Raw genomic sequence first — 20,345 nt, 5'->3', positions numbered from 1 at the left:
ATGTCCCCCCTGTCCCCATGTCCCCCAGTGTCCCCCCATGTCCCCGTTCTTCCCATGTGTCCCCATGTCCCCAATGTCCCTGTGTCCCCCACGTCCCCCACTGTCCCCCCCATGTCCCTTGTCCCCCATTGTCCCCCCATGCCCCCCTTATCCCCCCTTTGTCCCCATGTCCCCCTTTGGCCCCGTGTCCCCACGCGTCCCCTCACCCCCCAGCAGCAGCAGCAGCGTCCCCAGTGCCACCGCGAGTGTCCCCGTCACCCCCATGGCGCTGCCCCGGCTCCCCTCGGTGTCCCCCACTTATAGGCGCGGGGACGTCCCCCGGGTGGGGACACGGGGGGGGGTGGCCTTGCCCCGGGGCGGGGACAAGGGACGTGGCTGTCCCCACACCCTCCCAGGGCCGGGTGACAACGGACGGTCCCTGAGCCCCCCCCGCCATGTCCCCCAGTATCCCCCAATGTCCCCAAAGTCTCCCGTGTCCCCAAACCCTCCCCAGTGTCCCCAGTCCTCCCAGTCCCTCCTCGCTGTCCCCAGTTTTCCCGGTGTCCCCAGTGTCCTGCTGTCCCCAAACCGTCCCCCATGTCCCCAGGCTCCCCGATGTCCCCAAATCCTCCCCCATGTCCCTGGTGTCCCCAGTGTCCTGCTGTCCCCAAACCGTCCCCGATGTCCCCAGTGTCCCCAAACCTTCCTTGATGTCCTCAGTGTCCCCAGAGTCCTGCTGTCCCCGAAGTCTTTCTGATGTCCCCCCCAGCGTCCTTGGTGTCCCCAAACTCTCCCTAATGTCCCCAGCCTCGCCGGTGTCCCCCGTGGCCTCATGTCCCCAAACCCTGCCCAGCGTCCTTGGTGTCCCCAAACCCCTCCTGGTGTCCCCAGTGTCCCCAGGCTCCCCAATACCCTCAGTGTCCCCAATGTCCCCAAACCCTCCCCAGCATCTCCAGTGTCCCCAAATTCTCCCCAGTGTCCTGATGTCCCCAGGTGTCCCCAAACCCTCCCTGATGTCCCTGGTGTCCTGATGTCCCCAAACCCTCCCTGGTGTCCTCAGTGTCCCCAGAGCCCAGATGTCCCCAAACCCTCTCTGGTGTCCCCAGGCTCCCCAGAGTCCAGATGTCCCCAAATATTCCCTGGCGTCCCCAGTGTCCTAGTGTCCCCAAGCCCTTCCTGATGTCCCCAGCGTCCTGATGTCCCCAGAGTCCAGGTGTCCCCAAACCCTCCCTGGTGTCCCCAGGCTCCCCAGGGGCCTGATGTCCCCAAACCCTTCCCGATGTCCCCAGTGTCCTGGTGTCCCCAAGCCCTTCCTGATGTCCCCAGTGTCCAGATGTCCCCAAACCCTTCCTGGTGTCCCCAGTGTCCAGATGTCCCCGGAGTCCGGGTGTCCCCAAACCCTCCCTGGTGTCCCCAGAGTCCGGGTGTTCCCAAGCCCTTCCTGATGTCCCCAGTGTCCTGATGTCCCCAGAGTCCAGGTGTCCCCAAACCCTCCCTGGTGTCCCAGGCTCCCCAGGGGCCTGATGTCCCCAAACCCTTCCTGGTGTCCCCAGTGTCCAGATGTCCCCAGAGTCCAGGTGTCCCCAAGCCCTTCCTGATGTCCCCAGTGTCCTGATGTCCCCAAACCCTCCCTGGTGTCCCCAGAGTCCAGGTGTCCCCAAGCCCTTCCTGGTGTCCCCAGTGTCCTGATGTCCCCAGTGTCCGGGTGTCCCCAAACCCTCCCTGGTGTCCCCAGGCTCCCCAGTGTCCTGCTGTCCCCAAACCCTCCCTGGTGCCCGCCCCCCCCCCATCCCCATGTCCCCGGCGCGTGGCCGAGCCCCGACGGCCACCCCCAACCCCCCCCACCCCCCCCTGCGGTGGCACCTTGGGGACAATGACTCTTTGTCCGGACCCGCTGTCCCCAAGCCGGTGACAAGCCCGGACTCGCCGGTGGCCACCGGCCGTGACGCTCCCGTTCCCCACCCAAAGGGACCCAGGTGGCCGGGGCAGCCATGGCCGTGGGGGGGGGGGGGGAGGTTTATTGCTTCTTTTGGGGACGAGGGGGGGGTCAGACACACCCAGGGGTGAGGTGACACCCCCCCCCCCCCCATCTTGTCCCCCCCCCCCCCCGCAAAGGCTCATGGGAAGGATTCGGCCACCGGCACGGAGAAGGTGGCCGAGCTGATGATGAAGACCTTGACGTAATGGACGGCCTGGGGGGGGGGGGGGGGGGGAGAGGACAAAGGGGGGGGGGTCAGGGGGTCGGGGGGGGGGTGGCGCAGGTGGCCACCACCCCCCCCCCCCCATGGGCTGACCCAGGTGGCCATGAACCTCCCCCCCCACCCCCCCACCCCAAAAGGGACCCAGGTGTCCGGGACCCCCCCCCCCCCCCCGCTCAAGGGAACCCAGTACCCAGGACCCCCCCCCCCCTGCCCCCGTGACCCCCCCCCGCAAGGAACCCAGGTGTCTGCGACACCCCCCCCCGTCCCGTGACCCCCCCCCTTGACCCTCCCCCCCCCAGGGGACCCAGGTGTCCATGACCCCCCCCCCAAAAAGGGACCCAAGTACCCAGCACACACACACACCCCCCCCCCCCGTGACCCCCCCCCAAGGAACCCAGGTGTCTGGGACACCCCCCCCCCATGAGACCCAGACATCTGGGACCCCCCCCCCTTTGACACCCCCCCCCCAGGGGACACAGGTGTCCATGACACCCCCCCCACCCCCCCCCCCGACCCCCCCCTCCCCAAGGGAGCCAGGTATCCCGGACCCCCCGCCCCCCCCCATGACACTGAGGCGTCTGGGACCCCCCCCTTAACACCCCCCACCCCCCCCCAAAAAGGGACCCAGGGGGCCGGGACCCCCAACCCCCCCCCCCAAAAATAGACCCAGGGGCCTGGGCCGTACCGCGAAGACCCCGGCGAGGAGGAGGAGGGCGAGGAGGAGGCAGACGAGGGCGAGGAAGACGAGGGGGCAGCCGGGGGGGGGCGTCTGGGGCTGGGGGGCGTCTGGGGGGGGGAGAAAGGGGGGGGGGGGGGGGCAAAGAGGGGCGGGGTCAGCGCCGGGCCCCGCCCCCTACCCCTAAGCCCCGCCCCCCCCGGGAGACGCCCTTTGGCCCCACGCACCTGCCTGCGGCCACGCCCCCGAGCGGGAAACCACGCCCCCTCCACCCCCCAGGCCCCGCCCACTCACTCCTGGCCACGCCCCTTCCCGCCCCCCCGCCTTCAGGCCCGGCCCCCTCCAGGCCCCGCCCCACCTTCAGGCCCCGCCCCCCGCCGGCCCTGGCCCCGCCCCCCCCCGGCCTCACCTGGGGCGTGGCCTCGGCTGCCGCCCCCCTCGCTGGGCGCGTCGGCGGCGACGTCATCGGTGATGTCATCGGCCGGGCAGGGAGGTTCTTTGAGGGGTCGGGGGGGTCGCTCCGCCCCCGGGCTGAGGTCACCCGTGACGTCATCCCGGGCAGAAAGGGCTCCCGGCAGGGAGGGGGCGGGGCCGCCCCCGGTGATGTCAGCGAGGGCGGCTCCCCGGGTGACGTCATCGCTGACGTCAGCCTGGGGACAGACGTCCCGCCCCGCGCCCCCGCCGGGGAGGAAGGAAGTGACGTCGTCCTCAGGCGTGACATCATCGGGGAAGTCGGTCCAAGCGGAAGCGTCACCGACGATGTCACCGATGAGGTCACCGGCAGGTCGGAGCTCCGGGCCAATAGCGTCTCCCGGCAGGGAGGAAGTGACATCACCCGCGGCGCTGATGTCAGCGGAAGGGGCAGCCCCCGGCCCGGGAAACGTGATGTCCTCCCTTGCAATGACGTCATTAGTGAGGTCACCTCCGGGGACGACCTCATCAGTGAGGTCACCCCCGGGAAGGGAGGGAATGACATCGTGGCCGGCGATGACATCACCAGCGCAGACGGCCCCAGGAGGGGGGATGTTGTCCCCGGCGATGATGTCAGCAGCGAGGTCCCTTCGGGGTATGACGTCATGGGTGAGGCCGTCCCCAGGAACGGAGGAAGTGACATCGGCCTCGGTGATGACATCACCGGCGGGGGCTTCCTCAGTGGGGACGGAAGTGATGTCACCTCCGCCGATGATGATGTCACCCCCAGGGACCGAGCAAGTGACGTCGCCCCCGGCCGTGACCTCACCGGGGAGGGAGGAGACGACGTCATCCCTCACGGCGCCCCCGGCCGTGACATCACCGGGGGAGGGCCCCACGGTGACGTCGGCGCTGATGTCATCGCCGGGGGACGTCCTCGCCCTCGTCCTCGGCGGGGGGGGCCGTCACCGTGATGGTGATGCCACCGGCGGCGCAGGTGTCCCCGTCCCCCGTGTCCCCCGCAACGGCCACCTCTCCGTCCCCGTCCCCAGCGTCCCGCGGGGCCGGGACGTCCCTGTCCCCAACGTCCTCGTCCCCAACGTCCCTCAGGGCGGGGACATCCCTGTCCCCAACGTCCCTGTCCCCAAAGTCCTCACCTCTAATGTCCCCAACGTCCCTCGGGGCGGGGACATCCCTGTCCCCAACATCCTTGTCCCCAAAGTCCTCACCTCTAATGTCCCCAACGTCCCTCGGGGCAGGGACATCCCTGTCCCCAACATCCTTGTCCCCAACGTCCCTCAGGGCGGGGACATCCCTGTCCCCAACGTCCCTGTCCCCAACGTCCCTCAGGGCGGGGACATCCCTGTCCCCAACATCCTTGTCCCCAAAGCCCTCACCTCTAATGTCCCCAACGTCCCTCAGGGCGGGGACATCCCTGTCCCCAACGTCCTTGTCCCCAAAGCCCTGTAGGGCGGGGATGTCCATGTCCCCAATGTCCTTGTCCCCAAAGTCCTCACCTCCAATGTCCCCAGCGTCCCTCGGGGTGGGGACATCCCTGTCCCCAATGTCCCTGTCCCCAATGTCCTCGTCCCCAACGTCCTCGTCCCCAAAGCCCTGTGGGGCGGGGATGTCCCTGACCCCAAAGCCCTCGCCTCTGATGTCCCCAACGTCCCGCGGGGTGGGGACGTCCCCGTCCCCAACGTCCCTCAGGGCTGGGACGTCCCCAGTGTCCTCGTCCCCAGGGACTGGGACGTCCCCAGTGTCCCCTGGGACTGGGACATCCCCGTTCCCGATGTCCCTTAGGGGAGTGACATCCCCCACATCCTCGTCCTCATCCCCGGGGACCAGGATGTCCCCAGTGTCCCCAAGGACCGGGACATCCCTGTCCCCAGTGTCCTCGTCCCCATCTCCACGGACTGGGATGTCCCCAGTGTCCCCAAGGACTGGGACATCCCTGTCCCCAACGTCCTTTCCAGCGGTGACATCCTCGTCCCCAGCAACTGGGACATCCCTGTCCCCAGTGTCCTCGTCCCCGGGAACTGGGACGTCCCCAGTGTCCCTTAAGACCGCGACATCCATGTCCCCGGTGTCCCTTAGGGCTGGGACATCCCCTATGGCCTTGTCCCCGCTGTCCCCAGGGGCTGGGACATCCCTGTCCCCAATGTCCCCATCATCTTTTGGGATGGCGACGTCCCTGTCCCCGATGTCCCCAACGGCTCTTGGGGCTGAGACCTGCGTGTCCTCAGCGTCCTCGTCCCCAACGTCCCCTGGGGGTGGGACAGCCCCGTCCCCGGTGTCCCTTGGAGCTGGGACATCCCTGTCCCCAATGCAAGGACTGAGACCTGCGTGTCCCCAACCTCCGTGTCCCTTAGGGTTGGGACATCCCTGACTCCAATGTCCCTCAGGGTGGTGGCATCTCTGTCCCCAAAGGCTTTGTCCCCAGGCGCTGGGACATCCTTGTCCCCAACCTCCTCGACCAGATGGCCTGGGATGTCCCTGTCCCCGGCGTCCCTCAGGGTGGTGACATCCCTGTCCCCAATGGCTTTGTCCCCAGGCGCTGGGACATCCCTGTCCCCAATGTCCCTTATGGTGGCATCATCCTTGTCCCCAGGAGCTGGGACGTCTCTGTCCCCCGCGTCCCTTAGGACGGTGGCATCTCTGTCCCCAACATCCTCGTCCCCAGGCGCTGGGACATCCTTGTCCCCAACCTCCTCGACCAGATGGGCTGGGACGTCCCTGTCCCCAGTGTCCCTCCGGGTGGTGACATCCCTGTCCCCAAGGGCTTTGTCCCCAGGAGCTGGGACATCCCTGTCCCCAGCGTCCATCGGGGGGGTGACGTCCTTGTCCCCAACGTCCTTGTCCAGAAGAGCTGGACCACCCCGGTCCCCAGTGTCCCTTGGGGTCACCGTGTCCCTGTCCCCAATGTCCCTCAGAGCCGTGACCTCCTTGTCCCCGACATCCTCGTCCCCAGGGGCTGGCACCTCCTTGTCCCCAACGTCCTTGGGGGTCGCGACATCCCTGTCCTCCGCGTCCTTGTCACGCAGGACTGGGACATCCTCGTGCCCCGTGTCACTCGTCACCGAGACGGCCCTGTCCCCAACGTCCTCGTCCCCCAAGCCAGGGACGTCCTCGTCCCCGGTGTCCTCGTCCGCCGGGGCTGCCGTGACGGTGATGGTGATGCCGCTGGCCCAGGGGGTGACGGTGACAGTGTCCGCGGGGACACTGGTGTCACCCTCCCCCTGGGGGACGCCTCCAGCCTGTCCCCATGGGGGTTCGGGGTCCCTGGTGACATTCCCGGGGGTGGCCGTCACCTCCCCGGGGAGGGGACGAGGGGGGACGGCGTGGGAGCACCCCTCGGCCATGGGCAGGGACCTGGGGGGAGAGAGGGGACGGGGACGTCACCGGGGGTGGCACGGGAACACGGGGAGACCCCGGGAGGGACGGGGCTGGGGGGGGACAGGAGGGACAGGGGGGACATGGAGGGGCCACAGGGGACAACCAGGAGAGATGGGGGACATGGAGGGGACACGGGGGGACACGGGACTTCACGAGAGACCTGGGGACATGGGGGGGACATGGGGACAAGGGGGGGGGGGGGGGGACACAAGGGACAACCAGGAGAGATGGGGGGACATAGGCGGGGGACATGGGGGACACCAAGAGGGACAAGGGGACAGGGCAGGGGGGGACACAGGGGACCCCAGGTGGGGGGACTTGGGGGGACATGAGGGGACCCCGAGAGGGACAAGGGGACGGGTGGGGGACACAGGGGGCCCCAGGAGGGACAGGGGGACGTGGAGGGGACACAGGGGGACATGAGGGACCCCAGGAAGGACATGGGGGGACACGGGGGGACACGGGGGGACCCCAAGGAGGGACGAGGGGCTGTGGGGGGACACGGGGGACCCCAGGTAGGGGGACTTGGGGGGACATGAGGGGACCCCGAGGGACAAGGGGACGGGTGGGGGACACAGGGGCCCCAGGAGGGACAGGGGGACGTGGAGGGGACACAGGGGGACATGAGGGACCCCAGGAAGGACATGGGGGGACACAGGGGACCCCAGGAGGGACATGAGGGGACACAGGGGGACATGGAGGGGACATGGGGGGACATGGGGGACCCCAGGAGGGACATGGGGGGGACACGGGGGGGACACTGGGGGACATGAGGGACCCCAGGAAGGACACGGGGGGACACAGGGGAACCCAGGAGGGACATGAGGGGACACAGGGGGACATGGGGGGGACACGGGGGGACACGGGGGACCCCAGGAAGGACACAGGGGGACACAGGGGACCCCAGGAGGGACATGAGGGGACACAGGGGGACATGGGGGGGACACGGGGGGACCCCAAGGAAGGACGAGGGGCTGCGGGGGGACATGGGGGACCCCAGGAGGGACATGGAGGGGACACGGGGGGCCCCAGGAGGGACAGGGGGACGTGGAGGGGACAGGGGGGGACATGAGGGACCCCAGGAAGGACATGGGGGGGACACGGGGGGACACAGGGGACCCCATGAGGGACATGGAGGGGACACGGGGGACCCCAAGGAGGGACACGAGGGGACACAGGGGGACACGGAGGGGACATGAGGGACCCCAGGAAGGACATGGGGGGGACACAGGGGACCCCAGGAGGGACATGGGGGGGACACAGGGGACCCCAGGAGGGACATGAGGGGACACGGGGGGACACGGGGGGACCCCAAGGAGGGACGAGGGGCTGTGGGGGGACACGGGGGACCCCAGGGAGGGACACGGGGGGACAGGGGGAGGGGACACAAAGAGATGGTGGGGACAGGACAGGGGGGACACGGGGGACCCCGGGAAGCAAGGCGGGGGGGGGGGACGGGGACGGGGGACACGTCGGTGGCCGCGGGGGGGGGGGTGACAAGTACCTGAAGTGACAGCAGGTGACAGCCCTGGGGGGGTCCCGGCGTCGGCGGCAGGATCCGGAGACCAATTTTTTTTGGGGGTGGGGGGGTGGCGGGGGGGGGGGTGTCCCCCAGTGTCGCGCCGGCAGGGGGTGCAGGGTTGGGGGGGGGGGGACACGGCGTTCGGTGACAATTTTGGGGTCCCGGTGACAATTTCGGGGTCCCGGCGCCAGTTACAACATGGCGGTGACGAAGTCCCGGTGACACCCCCCGGGGTGGGGGGGGGGGTGGGGGGTGGGGGGACGGGGACAGTTTCGGGGTGTCGGTGGCTCCCGGTTGCCGCCGGCACGTCGGGGGTGACCCAAATCCAGCGGCCAAAAGGGGCGGGGCCGGCTCCCCCCCCCCAAGCTGAGACCGTGCAACTCGTGACACGGCCCCAAATAGAAACAAGGAGGCGCTAAAGGGGTTCCCCAGGGGTTTTATTGGGGTCTGGGGGGGGGGGAGGGGGAGGGGGGGGGGAGGCCGAACGCCTGGGTGGCCCCCCGGACCCATGGGTGCCCCCCCCGGACCCATGGGTGTCCCCCCTCCCTCCCCCCATCCTCCAGCTGAGACCGTGCAACTCGTGACACAGCCCCAGATAGAGAAAAGGAGACATTTGAGTTGCCCCCAGGGGCTATTTTGGGGGGCTGGGGGGGGTTCCAGACACCCGGGTGCCCCCCCAGACACCTGGGTGCCCCCCCCAGACCCATGGGTGCCCCCCCCATCCTCCAGCTGAGACCGTGCAACTCGTGACACGGCCCCAGAGAGAGAAAAGGAGACGTTTGAGTTGCCCCCAGGGGCTATTTTGGGGGGCTGGGGGGGGGTTCCAGACACCTGGGTGCCCCCCCGGACCCATGGGTGCCCCCCCCCCCCCCCCCCCCCAGCTGAGACCGTGCAACTCGTGACACGGCCCCACATAGAAACAAGGAGACGTTTGCGTTGTCCCCCCCCCCCCGCCCCCGGGGGTTTTATTGGGGTCCGGGTCCCCCCCCGACGCCTGGGTGCCCCCCCCGGCCACCTGGGTCCTCCAGGGAGTCCAGGGCCTCCAGGGCTTGGGCCAAGCGGGCAAGTTCGGAGCGGAGGATGGCAACCTGGGGAAGGGCGGGGGGGGGGGGGGGAGACGTTAATGAGGGCAGCGCTAATGAAGCGCCCCCCCCCGATTAATTAGGTTAATGAACTCCCCCATCGCTGCAGGGCTAGGGGGGGGGAGAGGTTAATTAGCTTAATAACGAAGGGGCGGTACCTGCTGGGGGGGGGCGGGGTGGTCCCCGGAGCCCTGGGTGGCCCCCCCGGAGCCCTGGGTGGCCCCCAGGGCCTGGAGGCGCCGCTGGAGGCCGCGGCTGCGGGCAACGAGCTGGGCCCGGGTGGCCACCGGATCCACCAGCCCCTGGAATTGGCGGGGGGGTCCCCCACTATCCCATAATGCTCCTGGGCTGCCCCCCTCCCCCCCCCACCACCACCTCCCCAGGACCCCCAGTATCCCACAATGCCCCGGGAGTCCCCCCCACTGTCCCCCAATGGCCCTGCCCACCCCCTCAGGCCCCCCCCTCCCCAAGTCCTCCCCAATCCCATAATGCCCCAGGGTGCCCAGTCCGTCCCCCCCCCCATCCCATAATGCCCCTGGGCCCCCCCTCCCCCAAGTCCTCCCATATCCCATAATACCCCTGGGCCCCCCCTCCCCCAAGCCCTCCCATATCCCATAATGCCCCTGCCCCCCCTCCCAGTCCTCCCATATCCCATAATGCCCCTGCCCCCCCCAAGTCCTCCCATATCCCATAATGCCCCTGCCCCCCCCAAGTCCTCCCATATCCCATAATGCCCCTGCCCCCCCCTAGTCCTCCCATATCCCATAATGCCCCGGGTGCCCCCCCCCCCCAAGTCCTCCCATATCCCATAATGCCCCGGGTGCCCCCCCCCCCAAGTCCTCCCATATCCCATAATGCCCCGGGTGCCCCCCCCCCCCCCCCCCCCAAGTCCTCCCATATCGCCCCTGGGGCCCCCTCCAACCCCTCCCATATCCCATAGTGCCCCTGCCCCCCCCCAGTCCTCCCATATCCCATAATGCCCCTGGCCCCCCCTCCCCCCCCGGGGCTCCCATGATGCCGCACTCACCCTCAGGCAGAGGAAGACCCGGAAGTGCTCCCCCGCGGGGGCCCCCACCCAGCCGGGCCCCGGCCCCGCCCCCGGGGGGCGGAGCTCCAGAGGCCCCACCTGCGCCAGCGCCTGGAGGGCGGGGCCCAGTGCCGCCAGCCAATCGCGCGCCTCCGCCGGGCACTGCACCACCACTGCGCACACGGCACGCCGGGATAGCCCCGCCTCCCAACATGGCCGCCCCCGTGACGGGGGGGGGGGGAGCAGGGGGGCAGAACATGGCTGCCCCCTTCCCCCTCCCGCCATGCTGGGATTGCTGGGGCAATATGGCGGCCGCCAGTGGGAGCCGCCATCTTGGGGCGGGGGCAGCCAGGGGCATGCTGGGAGGGGTAGTGCCCCACAGGCCCGGCAGCCATCTTGGCTGCCCCCGGGGCATGCTGGGACACGGAGTCCTCTGTGGCAGCCATCTTGGTTGCCCCCAGGGCATGCTGGGCCTCCTAATCCCCCCCCCCCCCCCCAGCAGCCACCTTGGGCGCCTCAAGGCATTCTGGGTCCTGCAGCCCCCCCTCAGCCATCTTGGCTACCCCAGGGCATGCTGGGACGTGCCATCCCCGTTGCCTCGGTGGCCATCTTGCCTTCCCCAGGGCCACGTGGTCCTCCATCTTGCCTGCCCCAGGGCATGCTGGGAGCTGTAGCTCCCCCCCCCCGGGCTTCCTCCACCTCGGCGGCCATCTTGGGGCCCGCCATCCTCCATCTTGCCTGCCCCAGGGCATGCTGGGAGCTGTAGTTCCGCCCTGGGCTTCCTCCGCCTCGGCGGCCATCTTGGGGCCTGCCGTCCGCCATCTTGCCTGCCCCAGGGCATGCTGGGAGCTGTAGTTCCGCCCTGGGCTTCCTCTGCCTCGGCGGCCATCTTGGGGCCTGCCATCCGCCATCTTGCCTGCCCCAGGGCATGCTGGGAGCTGTAGCTCCCCCTCCCCGGGCTTCCTCCACCTCGGCGGCCATCTTGGGGCCTGCCGTCTGCCATCTTGCCTGCCCCAGGGCATGCTGGGAGCTGTAGTTCCGCCCTGGGCTTCCTCTGCCTCGGCGGCCATCTTGGGGCCTGCCGTCCGCCATCTTGCCTGCCCCAGGGCATGCTGGGAGCTGTAGCTCCCCCCCCCCGGGCTTCCTCCGCCTCGGCGGCCATCTTGGGGCCTGCCGTCCGCCATCTTGCCTGCCCCAGGGCATGCTGGGACTTGTAGTGTCGTGTCCCTGTCCCCATCCGTCCCCCCCACCACCACCACCGGCGGCCATCTCGCCCCCTCCCCACTCACCGGGGGGCCGGGCGCTGCCCAGGCGGAAGGTGTCCCTCAGCCCTCGCGCCGCCTTCGCCACCTCCAGCATGGCCGCCACCTCGGCCTCCACCGGGGGACAGCGCCAGCGCTCCTGGAACGACACAAATTTGGGGGAAGGGGGGGGGGGTAAAGGGGTCAGGGGGGTGCCACCCCCCTCAAACCCCCCCCCCCCCCACCCCGAACAAAGATGGCGGCACCCACCAGGCGGGCGGGGTCGGGGAAGGGGGCGAGGAGGAGGGCGGCGGGCGGCGGCGGGGAGGGGGCGCGGGGCAGGCGCTGCCAGAGCTCCTCGGCCAGGAAGGGGGCGAAGGGGGCCAGGAGGCGCAGGCCCAGGTCGGCGCAGGTCAGCAGGGCGCGGCGGGCGGCGTCGGCGGCGTCGGGGTCCCGCAGCGTCCCTTTGGCGGCCTCCTGGGGGCGAGGAGAGGGAGAAGGTCAAGGGGGAGGGGGGGGAGGACGGAGGGGGGGGAGGGTAAAGTCGGGGGGACACGGGGAGGGAGCGGGGGGGAGACCAAGGCGGGGGTTGGGCTGGAGGGTCAAGAGGTTGGGGGGGACAGAGGGATGGAGGCGGCCCAGGATGCGATGGGTGGGGGTGGAGGGACGGATGGACACCATCGACCACGTCAAGATGGGTTGGGTTCAACGTTCAAGAGGTTGGGGGGGACAGACGGATGGACACGGCCCAGGATGTGATGGGTGGGGTTGGACAGATGGATGGACACCATCAACCACGGGTTGGGTTCAACGGTCAAGGGGCTACAAGAGGTTGGGTGGGACAGAGGGATGGACACGGTCAAGAACATGATGGATGGAGATGGAGGGACGGATGGACACCATCAACCACGTCAAGGTGGGTTGGGTTCAACACTCAAGAGGTTGGGTGGGACAGATGGACGGACACACTCAAGGATGTGATGGGTGGGGGTGGAGGGACAGATGGATGGACACCATCAACCATGGGTTGGGTTCAATGGTCAAGGAGCTACAAGAGGTTGGGTGGGACAGAGGGATGGACACAGCCCAGGATGCGATGGCTGGGGGTGGAGGGACAGATGGATGGACAACATCGACCACATCAAGGTGGGTTGGGTTCAACACTCAAGAGGTTGGGTGGGACAGAGGGATGGACACGGCCCAGGATGTGATGGGTGGGGGTGGAGGGACAGATGGACACCATCGACCACGTCAAGATGGGTTGGATTCAACGTTCAAGAGGTTGGGGGGGACAGACGGATGGACACGGCCCAGGACGTGATGGGTGGGGTTGGACAGATGGATGGACACCATCAAGCACAGGTTGGGTTCAACGGTCAAGGGGCTACAAGAGGTTGGGTGGGACAGAGGGACAGACACACTCAAGGACGTGATGGATGGAGGTGGAGGGACAGATGGATGGACACCATCAACCATGGGTTGAGTTTAATGGTCAAGGAGCTACAAGAGATTGGGTGGGACAGAGGGACAGACACGGCCCAGGATGTGATGGGTGGGGGTGGAGGGATGGACGGACACCATCGAGCACAGGTTGGGTTCAACGGTCAAGGAGCTACAAGAGGTTGGGTGGGACAGAGGGATGGACACAGCCCAGGACGCGATGGGTGGGGGTGGAGGGACAGATGGATGGACACCATCGAGCACAGGTTGGGTTCAACGGTCAAGGAGCTACAAGAGGTTAGGTGGGACAGAGGGATGGACATGGTCAAGAACATGATGGATGGAGGTGGAGGGACAGATGGACACCATCAACCACGTCAAGGTGGGTTGGGTTCAACGTTCAAGAGGTTGGGTGGGACAGAGGGACGGACACGGCCCAGGATGTGATGGGTGGGGGTGGAGGGACAGATGGATGGACACCATCGAGCACAGGTTGGGTTCAACGGTCAAGGAGCTACAAGAGGTTGGGTGGGACAGAGGGATGGACACAGCCCAGGACGCGATGGCTGGGGGTGGAGGGACAGATGGATGGACACCATCGAGCACAGGTTGGGTTCAACGGTCAAGGAGCTACAAGAGGTTAGGTGGGACAGAGGGATGGACATGGTCAAGAACATGATGGATGGAGGTGGAGGGACAGATGGACACCATCAACCACGTCAAGGTGGGTTGGGTTCAACGTTCAAGAGGTTGGGTGGGACAGAGGGACGGACACGGCCCAGGATGTGATGGGTGGGGGTGGAGGGACGGATGGATGGACACCATCGAGCACAGGTTGGGTTCAACGGTCAAGGAGCTACAAGAGGTTGGGTGGGACAGAGGGATGGACACAGCCCAGGACGCGATGGCTGGGGGTGGAGGGACAGATGGACACCATCGACCACGTCAAGGTGGGTTGGGTTCAACGTTCAAGAGGTTGGGGGGGACAGACGGACGGACACGGCCCAGGATGTGGATGGACACCATCGACCACGTCAAGGTGGGTTGGGTTCAACGTTCAAGAGGTTGGGGGGGACAGATGGACACGGCCCAGGATGTGATGGGTGGGGGTGGAGGGACAGATGGACACCATCGACCACGTCAAGATGGGTTGGGTTCAACGTTCAAGAGGTTGGGTGGGACAGAGGGACGGAGGCGGCCCAGGACGTGATGGGTGGGGGTGGAGGAATGGATGGATGGACACCATCAACCACGGGTTGGGTTTAATGATCAACAGGTTGGGTGGGACAGACGGATGGACACACTCAAGGACGTGATGGGTGGGGGTGGACGGATGGACACCATCACCCACGTCAAGGTGGGTTGGGTTCAACGTTCAAGAGGTTGGGTGGGACAGACGGATGGACACACTCAAGGACGTGATGGGTGGGGGTGGAGGGACAGATGGACACCATCAACCACGTCAAGGTGGGTTGGGTTCAGTGTTCAAGAGGTTGGGTGGGACAGATGGACGGACACACTCAAGGACGTGATGGATGGAGGTGGAGGGACAGATGGATGGACACCATCAACCATGGGTTGAGTTTAATGGTCAAGGGGCTACAAGAGGTTGGGTGGGACAGAGGGACGGACACGGCCCAGGATGTGATGGGTGGGGGTGGAGGGATGGACGGATGGATGGACACCATCGACCACGGGTTGGGTTCAACGGTCAAGGGGCTACAAGAGGTTGGGTGGGACAGAAGGACAGACACGGTCAAGAACGTGATGGATGGAGGTGGAGGGACAGATGGATGGACACCATCGACCATGGGTTGGGTTCAACACTGATGAACTTAGAAGAGGTTGGGTGGGACAGACGGATGGACACAGCCCAGGATGTGATGGGTGGGGTTGGACAGATGGATGGACGTCATCAACCACAGGTTGGCTTTAATGGTCAAGGGGCTACAAGAGGTTGGGTGGAACAGAGGAATGGACACGGTCAAGGATGTGATGGGTGGGGGTGGAGGGAGGGATGGATGGACACCATCAACCACGGGTTGAGTTCAACGGTCAAGGGGCTACAAGAGGTTGGGTGGGACCGAGGGACAGACACGCTCAAGAGAGGACTAAGGTCAACGCTTTTGACGGACACCATCAACCCCGTCAAAACAGGTGGGGTTCAACGGCCGGGGAGGGGCAGGACAGAGAGAAGGCCCCGCCCAACGGGCCAATGCTGGGTTGAACCCCCGGGGCGGGGGGGGGAGGAGGGAGTGGACGAATGGACGGATGGACGGGATGGGATGGGGCGGGACGGACGGACGGAGGGAGGGAGGGAGGCGGGGGGTGACCCACCAGGTAGACGTCGCAGAAGCTCCGCAGCCAGAAATGGTGGACGGCGGCGACGGCGCCGTGGACCTCCAGGGCCTCCATCCTCCTCCCGCATTCCCCCGCCGCCTGCGCCAGCCGGCTCAGCACCCAGCGCTCCATGGGCCGCTGCGGCACCGTCTGCCCACGAAGAGGAGGAAGAGGGTTCGCGGGGTGGAGGGGGGGGGGGGGGGGGTGTTGGACACCCCCCTCCTCCTGACTTCCCCCCCCAGGTACCTCCTCGGGGGGTCGGGGGACAAAGTCGGGGCCCAGAGCGGCGAGGACGAACTTGACGGCGTTCCAGACCTTGTTGCAGAAGTGACGGTAGCTCAGGACGCCGGCCACGTCCAGGCGGATGTCGTCACCTACGGGGTTGGCGGTGTGTTGTTGTCCCCAGGGTGGGGGATAGGGCCACCCCCGGGGCGGGGGACGGCGTCCCCGACGTCCCCGTCCCCCCGTCCCCCCCCCCCAGCCCCACCTTACCGTGGACGTTGTGGGCGCACAGGGCCATGCGGAGGGCGTCGGTGCCGCATTCGGGGATGCCGTGGGGGAACTGGCGCCTCTGGCAGGGGCAGGGGGGGGCAGGGGGGGGACAGGGAGGGGTTAGCGGTGGGGGGGACAGGGACAGGGTTGGCGGGGGGCGGGACAGGGATGGGGACAGGTCCTACCTGGCCCTCTGTGGCCACCTTGAGCTCGTGGGGGTCCAGGAGCTTGTGGCGGAGCCTCTCCTGCAGCTCCTACAGGGCAGGGGACCCCCCCCCCGATAAAGAGAGGGCAATGGTGGGGGGGGGGGGCGTGTTACTGTAGGGGCTCCGGGGGGGGTTGTTTGGGGGGAGTCTGCATTCTGGGGGGGGGTGTGTATTTGTAGGGGCTCCGGGGGGGTTGTTTGGGGGGAGTCTGCATTCTGGGGGGGGGGTGTTATTGTAGGGGCTCCGGGGGGGTTGTTTGGGGGGTGTCTGCGTTACAGGGGGGGGGGGTGTTGTTTGGGGGGTGTCTGTGTTACGGGGGGTGGGGGGCATTTGTTACTGTAGGGTCTCCGGGGGGGTCGTTTTGGGGGGAATCTGCATTATGGGGGGGGGGATCGTTTTGGGGGGCGTCTGTATTATGGGGGGGGGCCGGGTTTGTTGTTGTAGGATCTCCCGGGGGGGTTGTTTTGGGGGGCGTCTGCATTACCCGGGGGGGGGGGGGGTTTATTGTTGTAGGGTCTCTGGGGGGGTGGGGGGGGGGGTTGTTCGGGGGGTGTCTGCGTTCCGGGGGGGGTGGGGGGGTGGTGGTACCTGGGGGGTGGCGCCGGCGATGACGTCGCGGGGGTCGATGACGTTGCCCAGGGACTTGCTCATCTTGCGGCCCTGGGCGTCGCGCACCAGCGAGTGCAGAAGGACCTGGGGGGGGGGACGGGACGGAGGGGGGGGGACATACAGCGTTGGGGCCTGGGGGACACACACACACACACAGGGGACCCCTGGGAGCCTCAGGAAAGAATTAAACACCCCGGAGAGAGGGGACAGGGGACCCTTGGGGACACCGGAGGGGGATGGAGACACCACCCCACCCCCCCCCCCCACCCCCCCCCCCCGAGAAGGACCGTGACACTGCAGAGAAAGGGAACAGGGGACCCTTGGGGACACGGGGGACAGTGAGGGACCCCCCCAGGGACACCCAAAGGGCGACAGGGGACCCCTGGGAGCCTCAGGATAGAACTAAACACCCCGGAGAGAGGGGACAGGGGACCCTTGGGGACAGTGGGGACACCAAGAGGGACGGGGACCCCCGAGAAGGACCGTGACACCCCTCTGGAAGGGAACAGGGGACCCTTGGGGACAGTGGGGACACCAAAGGGGGACAGGGACCCCCCCAAGAGCCCTGAAAAGGATGATGACACTCAGGTGAGAGGGAAGAAGGGACCCTTGGGGACACTGGGGACCCTTGGGGACACTAAGGAGTCCTGAAGGGTGATGGGGACCCCCAAGAAGGACCATGACACCCATCAGAAAGGGAATAAGGGACCCTTGGGGACAGTGGGGACACCAAAGGGGGACACGGATCCCCCAAGAAGGACCTTGACACCCAGGAGAAAGGGAATAGGGGACCCTTGGGGACATTGGGGACACCAAGGGGGACGGGGACCCCCGAGAAGGACTGTGACACCCAGCAGAAAGGGAATAAGGGACCCTTGGGGACAGTGGGGACACCAAAGGGGGACACGGATCCCCCAAGAAGGACCTTGACACCCAGGAGAAAGGGAATAGGGGACCCTTGGGGACATTGGGGACACCAAGGGGGACGGGGACGCCCGAGAAGGACTGTGACACCCATCAGAAAGGGAATAAGGGACCCTTGGGGACAGTGGGGACACCGAGGGGAACGGGGACCCCCAAGAAGGCCCATGACACCCATCAGAAAGGGGACAGGGGACCCTTGGGGACAGTGGGGACACCAAGAGGGACACAGATCCCACAAGGAGGACCTTGACACCCATCAGAAAGGGAACAGGGGACCCTTGGGGACACCAAAGGGGGACAGGGACCCCCCCCCCCAAGAGCCCTGAAAAGGACGATGACACCCAGGTGAAAGGGAAGAAGGGACCCTTGGGGACGTCGGGGACCCTCGGGGACACTGGGGACCCTTGGGGACATCGGGGACCCTCGGGGACACCGGGCAACTGCGAGGAGCGACACGGAACCAGCAGGAAGAAGCCCAGGAGGGAACACGAAGAGGAAGAGACGAAGGGACACGGGGGGGGGGACACGGGGGTGGGGGTGGTGGGGGGAGGGGGACAAAGGGGACTCGTGGGGACATGGGGGAGGGGGACACCAGTGGCACCTGAGCGAAGGGCAACCTCCCGGTAAGCTGCTGGCCCAGCATGACCATTCGGGCCACCCAGAAGAAGAGCAGGTCGCTGCCCGTCTCCAGCACGGCCGTGGGGTAAAAGCGCCGCAGGTCGGGGGTCTGGGGACAAAGGAAAGGGGACACCGAGGGGGGGGGGGGGGGGATGATGGGGTACAATGTCCCCCGGGTCGTCCCCCCCCGTCCCCCCCCTCGGTGTCCCCCCCAAAACTTCACCTCTTGGGGCCAGCCCAGGGCGGCGAAGGGGAAGAGGGCGGAGGAGAACCAGGTGTCCAGGACGTCGGGGTCTGCGGGGACAAAGGGGGGGTCGGGGGGGGACCCCGAAAATCCCCGGAGACTTGGAGGGGGGGGGGAGATCAAGGGGAGGACCCCAAAAGGCCTTGGAGTGTTGAGGGGGGGGCAGAGATCGGGGGGGACCCCAAAAGCCCCCAGAGCCTTGGGGGGGACCCCAAAAGGTCTCAGAGCTGGGGGGGGGGTTGGGGGGGACCCCAAAAGATTCTCGGAGTGTTTGGGGGGGGGATCGAGGGGGACCCCAAAAGCCCCCAGAGCCTTGGGGGGGGACCCCAAAAGGTCTCAGAGCTGGGGGGGGCAGATTGGGGGGACCCCAGATTGGGGGAACCCCAAAAGCCCCCAGAGCCTTGGGGGGACCCCAAAAGGCCTCGGAGTGTTAGGGGGGGGATCGGGGGGGACCCCAGAAGGTCTCAGAGCTGAGGGGGGGGGGGGGGTTGGGGGGGACCCCAAAAGATTCTCGGAGTGTTTGGGGGGGGGATCGAGGGAGACCCCAAAAGTCCCCAGAGCCTTGGGGGGGACCCCAGAAGGTCTCAGAGCTGGGGGAGATCGCCCCAAAAGGCCTCGGAGTGTTGGGGGGGCAGATTGGGGGACCCCAAAAGTCCCCAGAGCCTTGGGGGGACCCCAGAAGGTCTCAGAGCTGGGGGGGGTTGGGGGGGACCCCAAAAGATTCTTGCGGTGTTGGGGGGGGGATCGGGGGGACCCCAAAAGTCCCCAGAGCCTTGGGGGGGACCCCAAAAGGCCTCGGAGTGTTGGGGGGGGATCGGGGGACCCCAAAAATCCCCAGAGCCTTGGGGGGGACCCCAGAAGGTCTCAGAGCTGGGGGGGGTTTGGGGGGGACCCCAAAAGATTCTTGGAGTGTTGGGGGGGGGGGGAACGAGGGGGACCCCAAAAGTCCCCAGAGCCTTGGGGGGACCCCAGAAGGTCTCAGAGCCTTGGTGGGGAGCGGGGGGGAATTGGGGGGGACCCCAAAAGTCCCGGAGCCCTCTGGAGGGGGGTCGGGGGAACCCCAAAAGTCCCCTGAGCCTTGGGGGGGGGGGGGAAACTGGGGGGACCCCAAAAGGCCTCTGGGGTTTGGGGGGGGGTGGGGATTGGGGGGCACCCCAAAAGGCCTCTGGGGTTGGGGAGGGGGGGGATGGGGGGGGACTCTAAAAGGCCTTGGAACTTGGGGGGGGGGTTGGGGGGACCCCAAAGTCGTTTGGGGGGGGGGGGTGTGGCAAGAGGGTGCCGGAGCTGGCAGGGGTGCCTGGGGTGGGATTTTGGGGGTGCTGGAGGTGGGGGGGCTTCACGGGGAGTTTGGGGTGCTAAGGGGGGGCAGGGGGGCCATTGAGGGGGGCCAGAGCCCGGCTTTGGGGGGAGGTGGGGGTTGTCCCGAGAGGATTTTGGGGCGCAGGAGGCAGATTTGAGGGGGCCGAGAGACTCGTAAGGCGACAGGAGGGGGTTTTGGGGGGGGTTGGGGTGGGCAGGGGGTGTTTTTTGGGGCGCCCCCCCCCCCTTCTCCTCACCTTGCTGGAGCTGCAGCTCCTCGGGGGGGCGGCGGAGGGCGCGGGCGGCGGCGGCGCGGGCTTCGGCCTCGTGGCGCCCCACGACCCAGAGCCCCTCGGGGGGGGACCCCGCCGGGGGATCCCCCACCCGGTACGCCGGCACCCGGTGTCCCCACCACAGCTGTCGCGACAGGCACCAGTCCCTGGCGGGGGGGGGAAATGGCGGGGGGGGGGAGGTTATATCCGTGGGGCCCGGACACCTGGGTGCCCCCCCCGGGCTTCTCGAGCTGAGACCATGCAACTCATGACATGTCACTAAATAGCAATAAGGAAGCACCAAAACCCCCCCCAGGGGTTTACTGGGGGACAGGGGCCCCCCCCGGACGCCTGGGTGCCCCCCCC

The 20,345-nt window shown here is 67.6% G+C and overlaps 2 protein-coding genes across 2 annotated transcripts in view; both read right to left on the bottom strand.

Annotated features, from left to right (window-relative positions):
• Nucleotides 1-5,359: 5,359 nt before the first annotated feature.
• On the bottom strand, nucleotides 5,360-8,517 carry LOC134507827 (cell surface glycoprotein 1-like). The gene is made up of 2 exons (XM_063318746.1): nucleotides 8,168-8,517; nucleotides 5,360-6,639 (listed from the first exon to the last, which is right to left on the bottom strand). The coding sequence occupies exon 2, from the start codon at nucleotides 6,627-6,629 to the stop codon at nucleotides 5,379-5,381; it is 1,251 nt and encodes a 416-aa protein (XP_063174816.1). The 5' UTR covers nucleotides 6,630-6,639; nucleotides 8,168-8,517; the 3' UTR covers nucleotides 5,360-5,378.
• A 616-nt stretch (nucleotides 8,518-9,133) lies between these two features.
• Nucleotides 9,134-20,345, bottom strand: part of LOC134507786 (valine--tRNA ligase, mitochondrial-like) — an 11,456-nt gene continuing 244 nt past the window's right edge. The window contains exons 2-14 of the mRNA XM_063318655.1: nucleotides 19,965-20,146; nucleotides 18,388-18,458; nucleotides 18,148-18,273; nucleotides 16,602-16,706; nucleotides 15,993-16,061; nucleotides 15,808-15,886; nucleotides 15,562-15,689; nucleotides 15,313-15,465; nucleotides 11,806-12,012; nucleotides 11,584-11,695; nucleotides 10,295-10,467; nucleotides 9,426-9,569; nucleotides 9,134-9,273 (exon numbers count right to left, since the gene is read on the bottom strand). Coding sequence (XP_063174725.1) covers nucleotides 9,151-9,273; nucleotides 9,426-9,569; nucleotides 10,295-10,467; nucleotides 11,584-11,695; nucleotides 11,806-12,012; nucleotides 15,313-15,465; nucleotides 15,562-15,689; nucleotides 15,808-15,886; nucleotides 15,993-16,061; nucleotides 16,602-16,706; nucleotides 18,148-18,273; nucleotides 18,388-18,458; nucleotides 19,965-20,146 — 1,672 coding nt within the window. The 3' untranslated portion in view covers nucleotides 9,134-9,150. The remainder of the gene's footprint in view (nucleotides 9,274-9,425; nucleotides 9,570-10,294; nucleotides 10,468-11,583; nucleotides 11,696-11,805; nucleotides 12,013-15,312; nucleotides 15,466-15,561; nucleotides 15,690-15,807; nucleotides 15,887-15,992; nucleotides 16,062-16,601; nucleotides 16,707-18,147; nucleotides 18,274-18,387; nucleotides 18,459-19,964; nucleotides 20,147-20,345) is intronic.

Source organism: Chroicocephalus ridibundus, chromosome 28 (assembly GCF_963924245.1).
Source record: "Chroicocephalus ridibundus chromosome 28, bChrRid1.1, whole genome shotgun sequence".
Taxonomy (NCBI): Eukaryota; Metazoa; Chordata; class Aves; order Charadriiformes; family Laridae; genus Chroicocephalus; species Chroicocephalus ridibundus.
The sequence above is the reverse complement of the archived record's forward strand: the minus strand, read 5'-3'. Positions and strand labels throughout refer to the sequence as shown.